The sequence below is a fragment of the Sander lucioperca genome, chromosome 17 (genome assembly GCF_008315115.2).
Source record: "Sander lucioperca isolate FBNREF2018 chromosome 17, SLUC_FBN_1.2, whole genome shotgun sequence".
NCBI classification, from domain to species: domain Eukaryota; kingdom Metazoa; phylum Chordata; class Actinopteri; order Perciformes; family Percidae; genus Sander; species Sander lucioperca.
Genome location: NC_050189.1, coordinates 30,800,519 through 30,823,651, shown reverse-complemented (window position 1 = coordinate 30,823,651; position 23,133 = coordinate 30,800,519). Strand labels below are relative to the sequence as shown.

The 23,133-nt window shown below is 40.6% G+C and overlaps 2 protein-coding genes across 6 annotated transcripts in view; both read left to right on the top strand.

Annotated features, from left to right (window-relative positions):
- eml3 (EMAP like 3) overlaps window positions 1-3,093 on the top strand; it is a 67,787-nt gene extending 64,694 nt beyond the window's left edge. For all 3 annotated transcript variants that reach the window (XM_031290467.2, XM_031290450.2, XM_031290472.2), the window contains 2 exons: window positions 1,698-1,828; window positions 2,593-3,093. In XM_031290467.2, the coding sequence (XP_031146327.1) occupies window positions 1,698-1,828; window positions 2,593-2,805 (344 nt within the window). In that variant the 3' untranslated portion in view covers window positions 2,806-3,093. The remainder of the gene's footprint in view (window positions 1-1,697; window positions 1,829-2,592) is intronic.
- A 4,910-nt stretch (window positions 3,094-8,003) lies between these two features.
- mta2 (metastasis associated 1 family, member 2) overlaps window positions 8,004-23,133 on the top strand; it is a 45,743-nt gene continuing 30,613 nt past the window's right edge. For 2 of the 3 annotated variants that reach the window (XR_004895508.1, XM_031290479.2), the window contains exons 1-2: window positions 8,005-8,427; window positions 21,401-21,468. Coding sequence is in view for 2 of the 3 variants with exons in the window: in XM_031290479.2 (XP_031146339.2) it covers window positions 8,400-8,427; window positions 21,401-21,468 (96 nt within the window). In the remaining variant the exon portion in view is untranslated. Of the gene's footprint in view, window positions 8,428-21,400; window positions 21,469-23,133 lie in introns of all 3 variants that reach the window. The other variant, XM_035993812.1, reaches the window with a different exon arrangement.

Genomic DNA, 23,133 nt, shown 5'->3' with positions numbered 1-23,133 from the left:
TCTAGATCGCTCGGCTGCTTTGTTTTATCTAGCCCTCTTGGATACTGTAGCAGTAGCTGTTGTTATAGCAACAAAAGATGCTCTTGGGGCGTCTGGGTAGCTCACCTGGTAGAGCGCGCGCCCATATATATATATATATATATATATATATATAGATATATAGAGAGAGAGAGAGAGAGAGAGAGAGAGAGAGAGAGAGAGGTTTACTCCTCGACGCAGCATGCCTTTGCTGCATGTCATTCCCCCTCTCTCTCCCCTTTCAAGTCTTCAGCTGTCCTATCAAAATAAAGGCCTAAAATGCCCAAATCTAAAAAGAATCTTTAAAGGTCCAGTGTGTAATGTGTTTAGTTTTTCATTATCAAAATCTGTGTTGCCCGTTCACAAACTTGTCCTTTTTCATGAATATTTACCACCACCATCAATTCCAAGTATTCCTTTTGGCTTGAAAGTTTACATTTTTGAACTGGGGTAGACGCTCCATATTCATGCTCCATCTTGAAATACGTTAGCCGGTAAGGGACATACAGGACATACTGCTCCGCTTTTCACGTTTCCGCTGTCACATGATAAACTCACAGGTGCTGCTAATGCTGCTAACGGGTATCGTAGCTTCCCGGCCCCCGGCAAGTTTGAAGAAGGAAACATGGAGGACCACACATTTCAGGAACAGGAGTCTTCTTCTTCGCCCAGAAAAAGAAAAAAGGAGATTGAAAAGAGCAAGAGACCGGCTTTTTGAAGCGTGAAGGCTACTGTAGCTGTAATACGTACTTTGAACTGCGTGGTGTGAGAGAGTTGATTGCGATATATGATCTCAACACTAGATGGGAGAAATCCCTACACATTGGACCTTTAAGAATTAAAAAGTTCATTCATTTCATATATTTCATTATATTATCCTTATATCAGTGGCATAAAATGGTCTTAAAATGACAATATATAGTCCAACAAAAGTAGTAATCATTACAGGCCTTGTGACGATCATTTTATCCTCTGTCAAGAATTGTTTTGGATGGGCAATATGGTAATATATTGCATAAGTTGACATCAGTGTGTCTGCCGTTAAAGATTAATGTTGACTTGAATAGGTAAGCTGCCTGTTTGCCAAGCAGTACTGTCTGACTGAAAACGACCTTATACCTCAGGCTGCTATGTGTATAGACATACTTTCATGTAAAGACCTTTTACTGTTTCTGTCCTCTGAGTTAATATCTTACTTTGCTTTTATTACACTTGCTTTCTATTGCAGCAATATTTTATATTAATATTTTGTTAATCCTCTGTAAAGCCCTTTATAAGAGATTAAAGGTTAGAGAAAAATGGTCCGTTTGCTCAATGGTACGATTTCTTGAATTGAGACCTCTATAAGAAATTAAGAATTTAAAGTGTGTACTTGATCTTTGCCATCCACTACAATGCACAGACCATCAGACACAGTTATTAATGGACTGGCTGTAAAACAATGCGATTGTTTCACATGACAAAACCCATGTGACACCCGAACTTCCAGCCAGTAGGATACATGAAAAAATTTTAAAAAATAGACGCCCTTGGCTACTTTTTGGAACCAAAATGCTGCCAGCTTTTGTTTTGTTTTTTTAAATACAAAAGCTCCCTAGTAAACTTTTTCTTGTCAAAAAAAGACGCCCAGTGTGATCGTGGTCCTAGTTATTTTTTCGTGTGTTGCCGTGGTGTTCCAGGTGTGTGGATGGAGGGCTCTGACGGCACAGACATCAACGCCCTGTGTCGCTCCCACAGTGAGAGGGTGGTGGCTGTGGCTGACGACTTCTGTAAAGTCCACCTCTTCCAGTACCCCTGTCCTAAACCTAAGGTACCGCTCGCACACATCACTCTTTACACTTTACAAGGCAACCTTCCTACACGCAAAGCAAATATTGTTCTTTAACTGCTTCCATAACACAAAGAGGAAAAACATGTTTTGGAGTATGTGTTTTACAATAATGATGGCACCATCAGTAAAATGTGAGTGCTGAGTGATTCCTACAGTAGGCACAGGAGAATATTGTAGTACTGTAATTTTCATTTCAAATATCCGATAATTGCAGTCATTATATTATGAGAGCTAGCTGTGTGAGAGAGACAGCTTTGACATACTGTGTCTCCAGGTCAGATTTAATGAGGAACATGTATTTGCAGACTCGCACTCATACTTTAGAAAAATGTGAACACACAGACTTCATGCACACACTGCTGAAATCAGCCAGACGTACTTTTCCTGTGATAGAAATTCAGACTTTTTCCTTTTTCATTTATTTTATACTTTCCCCATTGGGCAAATTAGAATTTACACTCTGTTAGAAAGCCTGAAATACACACACACATGCTCAGGACCTTTTCATGCACAAATGGGGAGATGTCAGAGTGAGTGGGCTGCCAGTGCTGGACCAGCGCCCTGAGCGGTTGTAATACAGTAATACATAAAAATTTAGAAGTTTGACTGAAAGAGACAATTATATTGTTAATCGCAATTATTTCTGAGACAATTAATTGTACAGGAAATATGGAATTGTTACAGCTCTAGGAATGAGTCTCTCTCTCTTTCTTTCTTTCTTTCTTTTTTTCTTTCCTCTCCAGGCACCGAGCCACAAGTACGAGGGCCACGGCAGCCACGTCACCAACGTCTGCTTCACCCACAGCGACTCCCACCTGCTCTCCATGGGCGGGAAGGACACCTGCATCCTCCAGTGGAGGGTGATGGGAGGCGGGGGCGGCGACAGAAGGGAGAGACTGGCCTCGGCCACCTCCACCTCCACCTCCACCAGCTCTCCAGAACCTGCCACCAGCTAGGAAGGAGCCCACGCGTTGTTACCAGTGACGGAGGGGAGAGGCATGTTAGTCAGTGGACAGCAGCCACAGTTATGGGCTCAGCCAGGCTTCTGCGCCGCTACGCCTGCGTCAGTTTCATACTGAACGTGTCGAGGAAGCCTCTCGGGGAGGGAAGTCGATATTACATTTACACTTACACACCTCCGTTATCATGTAGATCCTTGTGAAACTGGACAGTATGTTTCTTCCCTTAACACAGGGGTCAGCAACCTTTACTATCACAAGAGCCTTTCTTAGCTAAAAAAAAAACTACAAAAACACATCTCTCCGGAGCCGCAAAAGTCATTTAAGCCTTCCATTTTTAGGGGGATTTTATCCCGTTCTTAAACGTACAATACTGTATGTCATGTTCTGCCACTAGGGGTCTCTCAATCAAAACTATGGGTGTAAAAGCAGACTTTTGATGACGTTGTGAAGTGGCGTGGGATTATGGGAGTTGTAGTTTTCATTGTTTAACACAATTGACGATTCAAATATATCTGTTCACGGATGGGTTTATCCATTACAATTTTATCCACGTTACGTTTAGTAATGTTTAGTCACGGTTATTCATGTCATTCTGATAAAATAGCTGCCGTTTCCTCCACATAATTACATTTGGTAATGTTAGTTGACCAGTTAGCGAGCAAGCAACTGTGACAACTGTACTCTCGAACGCATCATCTGGCTTCCCGTGTTCTCTGGGTTTGAACGTTGTCCGAAACATTCGGGATAGTGTAGGTAGACAACTCAACAAAATATAAAATAGGTAAAGTCATTTTTAGACATTTTAATGCAGAAATGTTACATATTGTACCATTAAATATACTACTATTTTTTTGTGCCAATTTCTTGCCGCAGATCAAACATACTGGCAGGCCAGCAGCGTTGGCGTTTAAGGCAAACAAATCTGTCCATTCACGATTAACTCCTGTTTTCCTCTGATATATATATATATGAAAAAAGATATGGAATCCATTGCTAGCCTAGCTAGACTGGCCACCAAGGAATCGGTCCGTTCGGTAAAAGAAAAGGCGCCAAGCCATCAGTGACGTCCGTAGTCTACGACGCAATGACTGTGTCAACTGACACATTAAAACATTTTTTTCTTCTTTTTATTCAGTTTATATTTTCACAATCAGAGAATGTAAGAATCACTTACAACAATGATAAATTAAAACTAATATGTCAAAACAAAAAATGTATTAAAGATAAGATAAACTTTATTGTCCCATAGGAATAATAATATAAGAAGAGATCATCCACTATGAGAGGTACGGAAGAGGATTAGGGCCACATGTGAAAAAATGTATTGAGTTCTGAGTTTAAAGTTAGGGTTCTGAAAAAAATTCTGAATTCAGACTTTCATCTCAGAATTCTGACTTTTTGTTTTAAAACTTTAAAAAAAAAGTTGAATTCTGACCTTTTTTTTTTTTTTTTTTTTTTTAAACTGACTTTTACTTAAAAAGAAAGTCATAATTCTGACTTTATTCTCAGAATTCTGACTTTAAACTAATCCTCTTCCATAGAGAGGATATTGCACAGGCCCTGATTTATTTCCATATCATTTTTTTTGTCAAAGCCAGGGAGCCACTGGTGTTGCTGACCCCTGCCTTAACACATCATCTTTGTTATTGTGTTGGACGTGTGGTGAGGATCATCAGAGGTGGTCATCTATGTTTGCTGGGACAGAACACGGCTTCTATGGTGACAAAGACTTGGGTTTCAGTGAACATTCCTTGTGTTTTTCATCCTTCTCGTTTATCAACTTTACCAAAGTGCTACATCGTTGCGTACGCCATTGGGCCTATAAAGATGTTTGCATAATGTTTTTACATATATATATTTTTTAATATTTTACGGATTGTTTGGTTGACATCTCAGCTAAAATTGAAGCTGTTTTTAAAGCTTGCATCAGACTGTGACAAACCTGTTCCAATGAAATCAATTCTCAGCATTTCTGACTAATTAATTTCTCTAACAGTAGATCGGTACACTTGAAAATGATTACTTTAGTACAGTTTTATATATTTAAGAGAACATTGGGAATACTGTGATGTTGTATCGGTCAAGCTCCCAATAAATAACTGAAAACTGGAAAGTGTAATGTGTGTGAAGTGTCAGTAGTGGGCAGTGCTGCTCAGGGAATTGTGTGCTGTGTGTTAAGGAAACACATGTTCCCCTAACACTGAACCCCACAAGTACAGTCGGTCCTCCAATTCAGTTCAGTTAATGAACTTACACAACAAGCTTTGCTGATACAAGTTTTTTCATATGAGAAGATAACAGGTAAGTAAGTCAGTGGTCTCAAATCTCAGGGTCAGGATGCCCTCGGTGGTGAAAGATGTAGTCGGACTCATGAATTACATTTTTTTATTTAAAATACAATTTCCCCGTACATTTTGTCTCTTTGTAGTCGTGTTGTCTCTTTTTTGGTCATTTCTGTTTTCTTTGGGGTTGTTTTGTGTCCCTGTGGTCATTTGGCATCTCTTTGTAGTCAGTTTGTGTCCCTTTGTGGTAGTTATGTGTCTCTTTTTCACATCATTTTGGACCGTTATTATCACCATATCTGTGTCTAAAACGTTGGAAAAGCTAGAGCAGATCGTAAATAAATAACTCTCAAAAAGCTTAAAGACATAACTTGCTAAAGAAGTCAATTAAATATCGTCATTAGATCTGAAAAAAGTCTATAAGTTACATTCATTGATCTTAGGTCAGGGGTGTTAAGCTCAACTTCACTAAGGGCCACACTGGAAACTAAGAATCACATCAAGGGCCAGACATGTTGAGTTTATTCACATGCTTTTATTTAATCAAAAAGGTCAAGGCTCTTTTACTGTTTATATGCATGTATGTATATACAACACATGAAAGCATAATTTTAATGGTGTAGCTTTTTAGCTAGTTTAATTTATAGAACTGTTTTTGTGCAACGTAGTGCCGTAGAAAGTGCAATATTTCCCTCTGAAATGTATTGGAGTTGTATAAAGTATCACAAAATGGAAATACATACCTCTCAAAATCGTATTTAAGTGCAGTACTTGCAAGTGAGTTGAGTAACGGTTTAGGAAAGGAAAAGAAATATTTATGTAACACAAAATTGTTTTATTTTCTTCAGACTTTTGTCTATTTTTTTTTGTGAGATGTAAGTTTTACCTCTTTATATGGAAGCCTATTTCTGCCAGGAAAATAAAAATAAATGGATGAAATTAAAATAATCATGGTAAAGAAATGATCAGATACTAAATTAAGATTGTGACTTTGAGTCAAATTTATAATAATAATAAATAATAATTTATACTTTATTAATCCCGCAAGGGAAATTACAATGTTTTCACTCTGTTGTCAGAGTACACATTACACACAGGCCTGAAATACCAGAGGTGGAAAGTAACAAAATACATTTACTCACGTTACTGTATTGAGTAGTTTGGTTGTGTATTTTGTATTTTTCAAGTAGTTTTCGCGCCCGGAACCGCTACAGTGAGGAATGATCAGCATCTAGGCTGCCTACCAGGCGCCAAGTCTTTCTGTAGGAGATTGAGAACGAGATGGAGGTGGATCAGTTTCAGTAGAAATGTTAGCTGAAACATCGAATTCTGCTGCCCAAAACGACGAAAATCCTTGACCATATTTGAAAGACTGTTTTTCATTTAAAGCAACACCAGAAAACTTTTCCCGCTTCGGTCCCCCTACAGGTTGGAAGCGGGGGTAGCGGATCTGTAGTTCGAATGAGACATAATGGGACAATTCCGCTTCCAACCTGTAGGGGGACCGAAGCGGGAAAAGTTCTCTAGTTCTCTTTAAATTCAAAAGGGCCAGTAGTATCATCATATGCCAGATGTGTCTGCCAAAGGTGACTGAACTGGCAGCATTCAATAACTCCACATCTAATCTGCAGAAGCATGTTTTGGTAAGTATTTGTGCATTGGTACTTCAAATTAAGTTTTCATGACTAATAGCAAATTGCCAATAAGCAAAACAACATGTTTCGTGGCATTGCTCATTTTTGTCTAGCACTAGCAACCCGTAGCAAATGTAGATGTTTATACATTTGTATAGATTTTTCTTTAATTAAAAACAAAACAGGTTTGGAATGTAAAATGTTTTTAAATGTAACTAAGTAACTTTTACTTAAAGTACATTTTTAAATGAACTACTTATTACTTTTCCTTGAGTCATTTTTCAGATAGGTAATTTCATTTGTACTTGATTAATATTTCATCAAAGTATTGGTACTTTTACTTGAGTACAATATGTTAGTACTTTTTTCCACCTCTGTGAAATATATAATAATAATAATAATAATAACAATAAATACACACATTCAGTACCTGTTCATGCACTAATGGAGAGATGTCAGCCGTCGATGGACAGGCGCCCCGAGCAGTTGGGGTTTCGATGCCTTGCTTAAGAGCACCTTGGCAGTGCCCAGGAGGTGAACTGGCACCTCTCACCTTATAAGGCAGTCATTGAAATTCATCAACAACGTGTGATATTAAGCACCAATAAAAATGATGAGACAGCTACTCAAACTTTTTGAAATTGAAAGTAAAATGTGTAATGTTCTGTAAGTCATTACACAAACAATTAGTGAAAGAGGAAAAAACAAAAAGGGAAATTCCACCCAACAAAACAGTACAAGTAGAAAAAAAACACAGCATTGATTTTCTACAGAGCAAAAAGATGGAGGCTGAGGTCTTATTGCACTTCCCTTTTTACAGTACACAACCTATTTGACTTCAAAAAGACATCCCACCATACTAATCTCCTTTCTCTAATTTCCTTGGTGCTTTCAGGGTTTTATTCTAAAGGAGAAATGTTTTCTTTGTTTCTACTGTGTGTGTGTGTGTGTGTGTGTGTGTGTGTGTGTGTGTGTGTGTGTGTGCGTGCACGTGCTTTGTTTTGACTAGATCTAGCAACAGCTTAACTTTCTGTGCATGTGTGTTGGTAGGCCTAATATGTGGAGAATAAAAACACATAAGATAAGAATCCCTTTTTGCCATTATAACATACACAAGGTTTTACACATTTAGTCATGCGTGTGAGTTTAGGCAATATTTTATATTCTAAACAGGTTGTATATTAAACCAGGGCCAGTGAAAAAGTTAATTGTGACATACCGGAGATTGTCGACAATCTCCGAAGATGACGATTTGCGCACGAACGAAGGGGGCCAGTGAGTGTGTGTGTTTTCTGTGTGCGAGTGTGTGTGTTGAACTGAGCGGAGGTGAAGAAGAGGAGGATGAAGCTGGGAGCGGAGGATGGGAGGAAGAGTGGAGTAAGAGACAGGCTAGCTGTGTGTGAATGAGTGAGTGAGTGAGGAAGAGGAGAGGAAGGTCGTCGGAGGGACCGAAAACAAAGACTTGCATATTTTGGGGATAACCTCCGGAACATTACTAACTGAAACTTTCAACTTTTTACCCGCCACATCTCGGCTTGTTGTGTCCGGAGCCGGCTTTGTTTCACGGCGGGGGTGTCTACGATAAATGAAGGAATAAAATAGATCCCCATCGACCTTTTTCTACCCAAGCAGGGAATACCCTGGGACTGCTTTTGATAAAGGTTACGAGAGAATGGCGGCCAACATGTACCGAGTGGGAGGTAAGGAATGTTTTACATTTTTAAGACACCCCCCCCCACAACGTGATTGTTCGTTTCGACAGCAAGGTGGCTAGCTAGCCGCTAGCTGTCTGTTCGGTTAGCCGCTAACTAATGCTAGCTCTTTCCTAGCGACTGTACGTCCGTCCACTCTTGCATGGAAGAACGTCAAATCTATTAAAACCTCAAACAATGTAGCTAATGGGCAAATGTAAATAATTCAAACACTATGACTTAGTTTCAGCTCCGTTGTAATAAGCCGGAAACGCTCCGAAATTCGGCATGAATATAAATCACCAAACAGTGTTTATTTTTTAGTAAATATCAACTTTTTAAACGGATATCCCGAGTAGTGTCCACCAAAAATGTTGAGTTAACGTTACCCCACGGCGGGCAGCTGCCAAGCAGCATGGACCGGTTGTGAAAGTTGGTATTTAATTCGAAATAAATGCACCCTGCAGGATACTAGAGTTTGCCGAATTGTATTTGTAGTTGCAAGTAAGCGAAGCAACCGTAATTTGTCACATTTTGGACTTGGAGTCTGTATATATGGTAACTTGACGTACTGGAAGTGAACACCGTGCTAGTTAGCATAAACTGCTAAGTTAGCTAGCTAGCTGTTGAGAGATCAGCATTCAACACATTAGAGACGTCTGGGGTAACATTAGCTAGCTAACGTTAGCTAAAGCGGGTCCGCTAGCTTTGTCGGCGGGGTGGGTTAATTTCATATATCACTTCATGTGCAACGGGTAGCGTTAGCTAACTTTAATTGTTAAATTTTGTTAGCTTAGGGCTACGTACTATATGTAGTTATGTGTTAGCCGATGTGATTGCTTCTTGAAATACTAACGTCAGCAGGTTAGTAGTTAAGTTTATAAAGAGTAACTACTACATTCTAACGTTACCGTTTATCAGTAACGTTAGTTACAACGAAACACCGGCAAATGAAACACGTAACTATAAGTTAGCTAACACTAACGTTACCTTGCTACTAGCGTGTCGGTGTGAGACTTGTCATTTTATTATGTACCGCTACTTTGCCACTGGATGGAAACCGTAGCGTCTCAGCAACATTAAATTAGAATATACAATTATCATTAACTTCCACAGCATCCCGTGAAATGTCAAGTGTGTGTATGATACAGTAGCATGTTGCAGGTTGCCTAATTAAGATTTAATCTCACTCATTTGCTAACACCGGGTTTCCAAACGTCACCATTATCGTGTGGAGAGAAACGAAACGCCGGTATAGACGGCTAGCTGGCAGCGATATTGCCTCCACTGCCCCCCCCAACCCACCGAACAGTTTTATCGATCCTGCATTATGGACGAGTACCTGTACTCTTCAGTGGATGTTGAGCTGTCGCCTCGTCTTTTCAGTGCTTGTGACTAACGTTATTGTCTACAATGAGACAGTGTGACAGTCTTATTGCTGTGTAACGCAAAAGTCTGGGCTATTTAGGTCATGCTGATTAAACACTACTCTGCAAAATATGCTGCATAAGTCTGTGCTTAATGTTATCATATACAATGTACGTTGCGTTATAATAGTATACTACAATGTAAACGTGTTTGTTATAAAGTTGCATCGTTTTTTGCATTGTGCATCATGTTTCAGTTTGTACACTGGTTAGTATGATGCTCATGATGAGTCTGGAACATATCTACAGCAGATAACAAGAGCAACTTTCGTCAGAATGGGCTGATATTGGTCTTTTTTTTTTAAATATCAGGTATTGATAATTCATTGATGATTCATTACCCACTTAGTCATTGTATCCACATTATTGGTGATTGTTTAGCAAAACACTCGTGTTTAATATTTTTGTGAAAACACCAAAATATTGACATGGGTGCCTGGGTAGCTCACCTTGTAGAGCGTGCGCCCATATGTAGAGGTGTACTCCTCGACGCAGAGGCCGCGGGTTCGACTCCGACCTGCGGCACTCGAAACTCAAAAAAACTCGACATGTTTCATTTTATCTATATTGCCCAGCTCTACATTGACATCTCTGATGTTTAGGTCCTTAATCTAACTAAGGATATAGTTACTTGGGTATATTTAGGTTTGGTTTTTGTGCTATTGTTGTCCAGTGCACATGTTAAAACAATGTGTGCATGAGACCTGTAAAGATGGACAGATACAGAGGCTTGCTGCTCAGAGCTGTTTTCAAACTGTAGAGGACTTGTAAAGTGTCTCTCTTATGTACTGTCAACATGCATTCTGAGGGAACTTTGCATAGATGTAGTCTTATCCATTGTTGTGGAGAGCTGCTGGGTCTCTTAGGCAAAGTTGTTCTTTTTGCCAGCCTGTTGGATCACGAGTGTGCCGTAGAATTTCCACAGCAGGAATGCAGTGTGATGTGGCAAATCAAATGTTGCGGTGTAATGCTAAGTCTAGCCTAGGGCTGGGCGATATGGAGAAAATCAGATGGCACAATATGTTTGACCAAATACTTCGATGTCAATGTTGCGACAATATTGACAATTGGTGCTTTCACAAAAATATCTTCACATTTAGATTTTAGATAAATAACCATCATATTGTGGCTATAATGACTAAGTGGTTAAAGGTAGGGCTGAACGATTAATTGCATTTGCGATAATATCGCGATATGTTAAAACGCGATTTCCTAATCGTACATTTGGTCACATGACTCGCGAGAGCAAATCAGTCTGCACTCCGCAGAGAAAGCATCAACTAGCACGCTAACGCTACACTGTACCTTGAGCTGATTTCTGTCATTCAAACAACTCTGAGTTGTAGTTTAAAACTTTTACAGCCATTTTAATAAAATGAAGGGTTTTATTCTGGTTCGAGTCCATACGTGCAGTTAATGGATACAGACACGCAGAGCTGAAGGCTCGGTTGGCAACTACTAGCTAGCTCTGATTAGCGGTTAGCTCCGGTTAGCGGTTAGCTCCGTTATAAAGATATGGAGTGGAGGAGCTGCCACTGAGAGGGGTAACAACCAGACTCTGATAAATGACGTTCGGGGAGCTTTCACAGCAGCGTGGCCGCGGGGTTTCAACAGTTTTATTAGTACAGTTAATCCCATGGCAAGAACACCAGCAACTAGCTAACGCAACGATAGCCTCTCTGCACTCGGCAGCACGCAACTTCACTGCCTCCAGCAGGCAGCTCCTCTCTGTGCACTGTAAAAAAAAAAATACACGTGTGTGTGTGTGTGTGTGTATATACTATATTTTTACTTTTTTAACTGTCTAGTGTGTAATTGTGTGTTGTTCATACTATAAAATGATTTATTGTTTGTCTTTGTTGAATAATACAGAAGACAAAAAGCTTAAAAAATAATCGAATCGCAATATTTGGGGAAAAAAATCGCAATTAGATTATTTTCAAAAATCGTTCAGCCCTAGTTAAAGGCAAATAATAGAACAGCTAGAACAGTCTTGTAAGTTCAGAAAATGACATCACTCTACTGTAATGCAGCCTTTGAAACCAGGAAAAGACTAAATTTACCATGTAACGATATTACGATTCTTCAAAATCTAAGATAATATCTAGTCTCATATCACGGTATCGATTATAATATTGATATATTGCCCTGCCCTAGCCCATAATATATTGCAGTTAGCCACAAGCATGTGATTATGTGATGACTTAGAAATTGATTTTTAAGTAGCCCGCACAGCAACGGGTTAAGTTGTTTGGCTGTATAATGCAGAAACAATAAAGAAACAGATATATTTTGTAATGTAGGCATTACTTGCAATGTTTTTAGACTTTAATCTGTCAGAATGAGTTCATATTTGTAAAGCAAGTGTCCATGGATTTTCTGTTGTAGCAGCTGACTGGTGCAGGCGGTTCTGTATGAGCAAGCGCCTATATTACCAGTCCTCTAGAAGCACACAGTGTTCAGCCTGCATGTAAGATCTTTATCTTCCCCAGAGATTAGTCAAAGGGCTTCCTCCTCTTCATTCAGCCTCAAGCACCCGGCACACTGCGCCACTCAAGCCGCATACGTCCACAACAAACACTCAGGCTGCCTCAGCAGACACATTTTTTTCCTACCCACTGAAACTTACCAACATTAACATAGAACCAGCTGATCCCTGTATCCCTGACGTGATTATTCCGAATGTCAGTTTTAGCTGAGATGTGTGTGGGGTTATTCTTTCTGAAGGGTAGATGGTGTGAACCCTCTGAAGTCCAGTGTTGTTGTTTTTCCTGGTGGATCATTGATCCATCAGCAACCGTGCTCATTGATACACTAAGCTGGCCTCAGTGCTGGTGGAACAGGATCATTCTTTAATTTGTCCCACTGGGCAAGAAGTAGAGATGGAGGGCTGGAATGTAAAATATGTTCACCATCAGTATTTCGTTAGATCTAGAATCAGTCATGTCTGGCACATGAGTGCAGATCCCCTTTTGGTGCTTCAGCCAGTGTTATGTAATGTGGTGCCGTTGTGTTCCTACACTGTGAACAAGGAGGTGATGCTTTTCTGGTCGGGCTCCTCATCAGTGTGCTAAGTAGAGCACGAAATCCTCTCCCTGTCTGAATCCTTCCTTCTCCGTCTCTGCTTGTGATGATGCATCAGAAACCCACTGATATCCTCCCAAGGCACTCTGTCCCTGCTAGTGGGAGGACCAGATGGAGCTTGACGTGAAGCCACACGGCTGTGCAGAACTGCATCAAACGCCACAAGGAAGCACTGTGTCTGTGGTAGTTGTTGGATGAATGAATAGCGAGGTTGATCAATATTTTAAAGGCTGGAATCTCTCAGTTAAAGCTGTCAGCAACTGTTAACAGCTGGTATTGTAAGCCCATATTCCTCATTAAATGTGAACACATTTACCAAAAAATAATCAAGTAATTACAAGTCGATTACAAAGTACAGTGACCTCTTTTAAATTAAGAAGCAATTTAGCCAACTGTTAAAATAAATTACTGATGTGTACCAAATAAGATTAAAATTACAAATGCAACTCCACCTTGCTGCAGTGTTACATGAAAGTGTTGACATGGCTAATGTGAAGCTGTTTGAAGGCAGTTGTAAATGGGCATCAGTGACTTGTAGAGCTGGGTAAACGAATGGTTTAGGTTTGATTGCAGTTTTCAGTTGAATGATATAATATTGATTTATGCAAATCCTGAGATTGACCTTTGCACCCATGCATCTTCCCAGTAAATATGTGTGTACATTTGTGTTACGTGTCGGCTGCAGTCATTTAAAGGACAATTCCGGCGCAAAACAAACCTAGGGGTTAATAACAGACAAACTAAAATCAAAAGCAATTTGCTCAGTATATCTGAAATAATCGCACTCTGCATAACTTGTCTAGTGTACTTACTCAGTGGATAACTGTCCATCTGGTCCCTCCGGTCTGGGTCACCGTCTCCAATGTATTTTCGGGACATGGAAAAAAGTTTCAAGGACAACTTCAGACTGTACAAAACACTGCGTGTCTTGGGTGTCGCGACGCAACAGGTCCCACTCCGTGCAACACAGACACTCCTGTTCGGTGGCCATAGCTTCACAATGTCCGCAGGTACACCACCAGTTTCCCGAGGTACGAGGCTGTGTTGCGGCATTGACTACCGGTAGCTCTCTCTCTCTCGTAGCCCTTTCACAGAGCTCCCGCAGCTCTTCGTTCAATAAACTGTCTGTACACTTACAAAGTTCTCAATGCTTTGGTTAACATTTAGGGACCCTCATTATGCTACCGTTGAAGTTTGGTGATATTTTGAGCCTTTTTAGTGGTCTAAATAGCGATTTGTTTTTACTTTCCCTGTGCCCCGAATACTAGCGCTGTAAGCTAATCAGCGGTCCACGCTAGCTTCTTTCAAGCTACAAACACATTGGATTAGCATGAAAACATGTCCCATAGAGCGACAGAGTGGGTACACATCTGTTAATAACCCCTAGGTTCGTTTTGCGGAATTGTCCTTTAAATGGTACAGTTAGTGGCTGCTGCATGACGTGTCAATGGCCTACATTGTGGAAATGTATTGCAGTGTGCACGAGACAGCCTTGCATTTGGTGGAGTTTATTTGGTTTTGCGCATGTAGACATAAACATATAGATGTGTCAGAAGGGAAATGTGTTTACAATTTAGCCTAAAGTGTGGACAATGACATCTGATGATCACAGGCATTTGCATTTACATGTGGTGTCAAATGTTCTTGTTATCTTGATTCTGCCTGCATTGTCATCAATAATACAAAGTCGGTAAGCAGAGCTGGTGGACTTGTCAGTACACATGGAGTGTCTCAAGTCCAGGGAAGTGGCCCTGCTGTATGGGCTCTACTTATTTTTGCTTTGCAGAAGGAGGGCTAATCTGTAGCTTTTTGACAGACAGCTCGAGTCGACCTATGATCTTGTTGGGCAGATCAGATGTCATTTACACCTGGTTGGAGATCTGATCCCAATGTAGGCCAGACTGAAATGCATTTTGATCTGATTGCAATCCACTCTTTGTGCTTTTACATTTTTGCTGTTCCCGATCAAATATCCAACCACGAATGGGATGTTGGTACCCGATGTGTCCTCCTTGTTAGTTTCCTAGTTTCTTCAGTCTGTGGCTTGAGACACAGGCTGCCAACTACACTGTCTCCTCAGTCCTGCAGGTTTACTTCACCAGTGTCATAATAGGCTTCACTCAGTGTTTGATCTATAGTCTTACTGACACCTGCCTTCTGAGTTTGATCAGTTTCCCTTTTGACTGAACTGACGCCATTGTTTGGAGCTGTAATTCGAATGAATGTTGATTGCACAGCAGAAATGGAAAGTCACAATTAAGCCGCCTACACATGAGCCGCGGTAAAACCGCTCTGCGCTGTCCGTTCCATTGTTTTCCTATGAGGAGAGCGCTGCCGCCCAACTACGTGCAGCGCTGTCGTTGGCGTCACTCGCTGCTTGGAATCGCCAGCGAGCGCTGTGGTCAAAGTTCAAATTATTTCAACTTTGACCTTGTTGCTGCTGACCTTTTCAAGGCGCAACCAATTCTAGAACGTATACCTGCGCTGCGCTTTGCCTCTCTGCTTTGCGCCCTACCTCAGTTTTGCCGCGGATCATGTGTAGGGTCATTTGGATTTTAACGATACTGATTTGCTTACCGATTCCGGTTCTTGACGATTTCTGGTTCTGAAACTTTGAGGGGCGGGGGTGAAAACGGATCACATGCTTGATTCATTAAAAAAAAAAAAAAAACTTTTACACAATTCATATTCTTTAAGATTATTTTTTGGGCCATTTTCGGCCTTTATTTTGACAGGACAGCAGAAGAAGAATGAAAGGGGAGAGAGAGGGGGAATGACATGTAGCAAAGGGCCGCAGGTCGGAGTCGAATCCGGGCCCGCTGCGTTGACGAGTAAACCTCTATATATGGGCGCCCGCTCTACCAACTGAGCTATCTGGGCGTCCAACAAAATTCATATTCATTCACAATTCACTTTATACAGTTTATGGAACCTGTAAATTAATTTCATACAGTTTAATTTGCGGAGTAGAAAAGCTGCGGTCCATGGCGCACGGTTGACTCAGGTCCTTGCAACACTTATTCATCTTGCCCATACTGCCTAAACAAAATAAAATGTTTTGCTTTGCACAGCGTCGTCTACTCTAGAAAGAGCGCCATTTGTAGTTGTTGATGTACCGATAAGCAGAATTGAAAGAAAAAAAATTCACGGATACCCAGTTCTTGGCATTTTGGAAACTGTTCTAATTCGGAACCAGAAATTTAGTAGTTGTAGGTTGATACCAATACTAGTGAAATTCCACGATTCTCTTTTTTTCCCTGTCACTGTTTTGGCCTGGAGTGGGGGAGTTTGAGGGGAGGGAGGTAGGAGAGCGTGATTTACATGTAAACTGGAGAGAAAGTCAGTCTTGTGGACCCTCAGCCTGCTGCCCTGAAGCCTGGCATCACCACACAGCTAGTATATGGTAATGTCTTCCATGAGTTCACCTAGAACTCCCAAACAGCAAGTATGTTAAGTCAAGTATGTTTTTTTTTTTTATTATTATTTTACATAGAAGCGAGCTGGTTAAAGTTGACTTTTAACTGACGTTATGCAGAGGTTTGCTGGAACAAGTGCTAACGTTAAGCTAAGATAGAGAGATGAGGCGCTGTTCTTCCGTGCTGGTAGTGTGTGTGTGTGCTAGACTAGAACACTTATAAGCGTATATGCTGCCCCTGTCAGATCAGGAAGAATTATATCATGCAGAAAAAAAGGTTTTTGAAAAAGTGTTTTCAGAATTTTGGCATCAACTTACTTGGCACTGTAGTATTGTTCCACATGACATCCCATCTGCAGGCTGCTTGCTCATCTGACCGTCATGCTGCTCTTGGCAAGCCTACTGGCCTCTTGACCTTTTGATGCGTCTTGGAGAAGTCTCCTCAACAGACACATACTTCTCTACATGACCAACTTCACCTTATTTACACCAGAGCAGAACCTGAACCATTAATACAGGAAAATAATTTCAGTTGCTGTATGTGGCCTTATGGGTAGTATGGACGGTATTAGTTTGAGACTTTTCTTTATACATTACATTTTAACCACATTCAAATCATTTCATTGGTAATAACTGCCTAGTTGCTGGGCCAGTGCTGTGTCTGTGAAGGATTGCTTGTGTTCAGCAGAATGGGCTGTGAAGGAGGCTGAGGCCACCACACACTTCTACGTACAGAATATTGGTGAATTAATAGATCTCAATATACGGTAAACTAAGACTGACCTCTCAATGAGGAAGACACCATATAGCCTTTCAAGCTGAAAAAAAAGCAGATTGACAAGTTCACAGACTTCTCAGTTATAGCAACGTTTAATTTCGAGAGAGAGAGAGAGAGAGAGAGAGAGAGAGAGAGAGACACAGAGAGTCAGAGAGAGAGTCAGAGAGTCAGTCAGAGTCAGACTCGCTGCAGTAATGACTGAGCCTTAGTACCTAGGGCGCACGCTCAACCAGGTGAGCCAACAGGGCCCCCCACATTTAATTTTATGTTGTAACATGAGTAGGGCTGTCCCAAACGATTGCCGATTAATTTTTCGATTAATCTAACGATTCATTTTTCAATTAGCGATTATTTTCCCATTGCTCAATTATTAACAATTTACACAAAACAAATTTCAATAAGGTCCAAATCTGTATTTATTAAAATTGTTGAACACTGCACTGTTCAAGTAAAATGAATTTGTAGTGTAACCTGAAGCCAGATGTAGGCTATCAACCCAACAACAAAATAAAGTCACTTTTAGGAGGAATACAAAAATAAAAACAGAGGAAGTGCAAAAAGAGCAGCCTGTATTTGCTTTTTTTAACAGTAGTAGGTCAAATAATGAATAAGCTCTTCTCCCTTTAATCTTACAGTAAAAAAGTGCAATTTTAGCAACATATGAAATCAGATGTATCAAATAAATCCAACAATAAAACAAATTAACATTTCAAGTCACTTTCAGGAGGAATACACAAAGAAAAGTGCAATTTTTCTCTCTCCTTTCTAAGGGAATTATGAGCCCGAGCCTGATTTTAAACCCGACCATTTTTTAATACGAGGACCGTTATAACTGACGTTCTAAAGGACTCGTGAGATATCTGAAACAATCTGGCCTGGTTGCGCAATTATCGAAGACAGCGCTACAGATGGGGGAGACACGATTTAGCCCAGTTTACCTCCCACTCAAGTCAGTGCAGGACATACACCCAGAGCTACGGGAGAAGCTGGAGAGGCATAGGTCAGCAGAACTTACGGTGGTTTGACATCGGACTTATTTATCAAGGACAAATGCTAAACAATTGGTAATCTCCTGTTCCTCACAATGTGATAATTCGCTGCTGAGGATCCGTTAATCACTTCATATGAACTATCTTTGGGTTTTGGACTCATCTTTGAGGTTTGGCAAATTGTGATCTTTGATGATGCTTTGTGATTTTTCACTGTTGCACTGCATGGTGCTGCTGGCCTTCATTAACCTCTATTTGTATGCTCCTTAGTTAACAGTGTCATTGCCAGAAGGTGTTACCATGGCGTGTAACCCTAAAGCTGACTCTTACTCACAGATAGACCACCCACCACCTCACATCAGACAGTATGAGCAGCTGTAAAGTATTATCTAGGTCCACAGTAACCTGTGATTTTAGAATCTAGAATCTAAACAGTGTGGGGAGTTCTAAAATGGCTGAAGCTCTGCCAGCCTGGCTGTCCCGCCACCGTCAGCAAACCTCATTTAACAAATGTTGAGAAGATTTGGAAAATGTTAACTCCCCTTGTCTGTTTGACTGAATAAAAACATTTTGAATTACTGTCTTTTGAAATGAATGTATTAACAGAAACCATTATCGACAAATTCATTTTTTATAAATAATAATGTAGGTGGGTGTTCATACACCAATATCAAATCAACACAACACACCACAACTAACATACCCTTGTTCTCTTATTCCCTTATCACATTTTGTGAACTGGCCTGTATTCACTGTTCTTATCTTCCCCGTGTTGTTCTGCTAGTCTTTTGACTTGCAATAAAAACGAGTATAGGGTTAACCTGAAGGAAAAAAAAGAATAAGAATGTAGTTCTGTTGACTTGATCACATTAGAGACAGACACAGGTGACTGATTAATTCTTAATTTTTTAGGAGAAAGAGTTTCCCTGGGAACTCCCTGTACAATTGTGATGGAATTGCTGCTGTCCTTAGTGATGATGCACGTCACTGCTAGGAATTATGACAGTGGTGTTTCCTGATGCGTCAGGAGGCCCCTGTGTGCAGGCTCACATACTGTAGAAGACAGTGGATGCATGTGTTTTGACGTGTCCTACGCCACCAGTGTAGTGTGTATTACCCTAAAACAATAGTCAGGTTTGCATCCAACCTTTACCCAAATTTTACCTTTTTAAATTCTAGAATGTCAACGAAAGAAAATGTGAATGACTGCATGTTTCCACCCACTACCGTTACATGAATATTAAGAGTTGGGCGCATCCGGATAAACAGCTGGTGGTGCTAATTCTCCAGCCGGGTGCCATTAAACCATTACAGAGGAAGAGGACACAATGAGATGATATCATTAAAAGAGCTCCAGCTCATTTGCTTGTGGTTCACTGGCTCATGCTTTTTCTTATATATAGATGCTTTTATAAACACTAAATAAAACGTAATTACTGTATTTTCTTCAATACACCTTTCACTCCCCTGTACAGTTAGTGCCAGTTCAGCATCCAACACTAAACTCCGATATCAATCTACATTAGTCTGATGTTTTACCGTTAAAACCTATATAAGATTCTGACGGTATGATAACCTTCAGCAAAAATATCACGGTTTCACGGTGTTGCTGTATTGCAATTACAGCTTTAAAATGTTTTTTTTTTTTTTCTTTTCTGGGAGACCTCTAGCTCACCCAGTAAGAGCGTGTGTCCTTTGCAGCAGCCCGAGTTTGAGTCCCCCATCTCTCTCCCACCTTAACCTGTCTATCCACTGTCACTATCAAATGGGCAAAGGGAAAAACTCCAAAAAATCTTTAAAAAAAATTAAAGTGTATTATTGTATTTTTTTTTTTTTTTTTTTAATGTCTGGGTAAAAAATAACATATTTTTAAACACACTTCACACTGGCAGGGAGAGGAATTACTAAACTGCAGTCTCTCTCCTTGACCACTCATAAAAAACAGCTCTTACCTTAGGAACGGTATGACGGAAAATGTTAGTGGTTTTGAAACCTTGACTTTTTCAAAGCGGTAACCGGCCCATGCCTAGTTTTAATGCCTCTGTTTATTTTCATACAGTCAGAGAAAGTAGAAGAGTGCGTGATAGTTAAGTTATAAAACCCTAGCACACCACACGTCTCTCCTGCTGGGCTGCTGACAGCGCTGTCAGCCCAACGCTCAGTCACACTGCTCAGCAGTAGAGGAGCTTGTAAAAGCGTCTGGTTCAAAAGTTGTAGCAGAATTGACTGACATTCAGCACCAGCACTGAGAGCGTCGGAGCAGCCAACAAACACACATCGCGCTGCCCTGCCTTGTGCTGTTCGACTTAGTTTTGTGGTTAGGTCATTTTGAGACAAGACTTACAGCCTGCCATGCTGTTGCTTCTGCATTGCTCTGTCTACAATGACGAAGCCAACAAGACAATTAGTGATTTGACTGACAAAATGTGAGTCGACTCGGGGTCTTCTCTACTGATGACTCGTATGGACTTCAAGGGGGGCAGCACTAGTAGTTACTCTACTTATCCAATTAGTGACAAATGCCACAGTATTTTACGGGATGTTATATTGCCGTCATGTTTGACATCTTCAAACTTTAAGTCAAATAATACTTCTGTTCTCTGTGGTGTGATGTTTCCCGCTTCCGGTTTAGGCGCTCCACTAACTTGAATGGGGATTAAAGGTTTAATCGTGGGGCTCTTCTAGACTTTCCAAATGTTATCGGATCGAATGGATCATATTCTGATAGTGAAACAAGTCATTAAGCAGGGGTTGTAACGCTCAAATAAATGTCTTTCGCCATGTAAGTCTATGGGGAAAAAAGTCTATTGGGTCCAGTGGGCATCACGTGACCGGCCGTGAGTTACAATTCCACTGTTTGGCCCGAATGTTCAACTTGCTTCAAGGCACTTCCTGGGGGCCTGGATCATATCACATGAAGTCAGTCTGCAGCCTGGACAGAAAACTTACTGGAACTCATATTACACCAGCCCATTTATTAAGCTGGCAGGGTCTGGTTCTCCTAACAGTGTCTCAGTGTTGTACAGACAGACTTCCAATTAGAGCTGGGTCAGTTTAAATGGGGTCCTGTCCATCAGGTTAGCCAAACCCTTTTCAGTTTTGCCATTACAGCCACATAACTGTCCAGAGGAGACCTGAACCATCGGAGAACACACCTGATGCTGATGTGAAATGTATTGTTAGAAAAATATTCACTATACTTGGTATTTATTTTATGATGTACATTGATATGCATATTCCACTGTAAACACAAAATGAGTCTAATCTTTTTTTCTGTTTTTTTTTCCAGATTATGTGTACTTTGAGAACTCCTCCAGCAATCCTTACCTGATCCGTAGAATAGAAGAGCTTAACAAGGTGGGTTGTCTTTCTTCCTTCAACCTCATATTTCTCCATTTGAAATTTGTTTTTATAGGAATACTCTGTTCTGATTGGCTGCAGGGTGTTCATTAAAACATGATATAGGACACCTACTAAGTAGTTCCAGTGTTCACTGTTATAAAGTAAGGGAGCGAGGGAGAGAATCTGAATATTTAATTTACAACACCTAGTGCAGTCTTTCAGTGCCTCGTCCTCTGAACACTACAGGATGGTGTCTTTAACACACAAACTGTAAGAAGTAAGTTACACTGCCCCTCTGTAGGGGTGTTAAGGGACCATTTACTCACGGGTCGGAATGCATGTGAACCGTGGATCAGTTGCAAAGTTTAATCATAATAGTATAAAATACATTTTTACTGCCGCTGTTACTTAAAGTAGGCTGATAAACCTTTATGGAGGGTTTACGTGAAAAGATACAGGCAACGCAATTTTCTGTTTACGTGAACTGTGCATGTTAAAATCTGGTGCTAATATGGTATTTCGATGCCACTTAAAAATCTGCTCTGCCCTCTGATGCTCCGAAACAGACGTTGGAGGCAACAGAAGCATGGCTGCATGGGACGCTAGTTAACGCTAACGTTACACTTGGCAGCAGGTAATGTTAATGTTAGCCTACCGTTAGCTAGTAGCTGGATTAAACATGGTTAGTAGCTGACAGTTAAATGGTGTAGAAGTGTGTCTGTATTTCACTGTAGAGGATTCCAACACTGGGGCGTTCAACAACCTGCTGCTAAAGCTATGAGCTAAAAGACACAAAGTAGCACTATGGTCACTGCTGTTGTCAGAAAAACAACACAGACGGGACTAAATGGTGCGTTTACTTGAAATTGGTCAACCTCGTGGTGAATTCAAAGTTATTGTAAAATACCCTTTTCACATCAGTTTTTATGTTCTTACCACGTTGTTTCCATTAAAAATCCTGATCTTGCAGTCAACAATCCATTCATGAGTGGTGATCCACAGCCGCAGTTCATCTATTTTGTCATCTAAATCCATATTTAGTGATAGACGATAAGGAGTTGGCTTTAGCCCAGCCCTTAGACCTCTTTCTTTGTTTACAGTCTCTACCTGGCCTGCAAGCACTTCCTGTCAGCTGAGCAGTGTTGTAGGCTTGTCTCGGTCTCAGACAAACAGGACTTTATTTCAACACCACACCTGCAGCGATATCTCTAAACTGCCTGTGCATTGTCTGATTTATTTGCATATTTACATCAATGTTAGCCAAACCGCTCCCTCACTTTAGTGAGAGAGATAGAGATGTGACAGCAGAGAGTGGAGACCGCTTCTTTAATAAATACATAAAGGCTGCTTGCCTGGCCATAAGCACATGGCACATTACTCTAACCGTTCTCATTTTGAGTTTGAATACACAGCAGGGCTCAACGCTAACTTTTTAAAGTGGTTGGCATCAGCTTTTGGTTGCCGAAATTGACAATACGGTTGCCATGTTTTAAACTGCCTATATTTGGAGCAGTTAATATCTTATGTAACTATACCACACATTTTAATAATGAAACAATGAGATAATGGCTTGCAATATAATTTCCCATCCCTTTCAAATAAGGGTGCCACGGATCACAAAACAGACGGATCGGATCACGGTTTTGAGTCATGGATCTAGTCAATTTTCGGATCAGCACA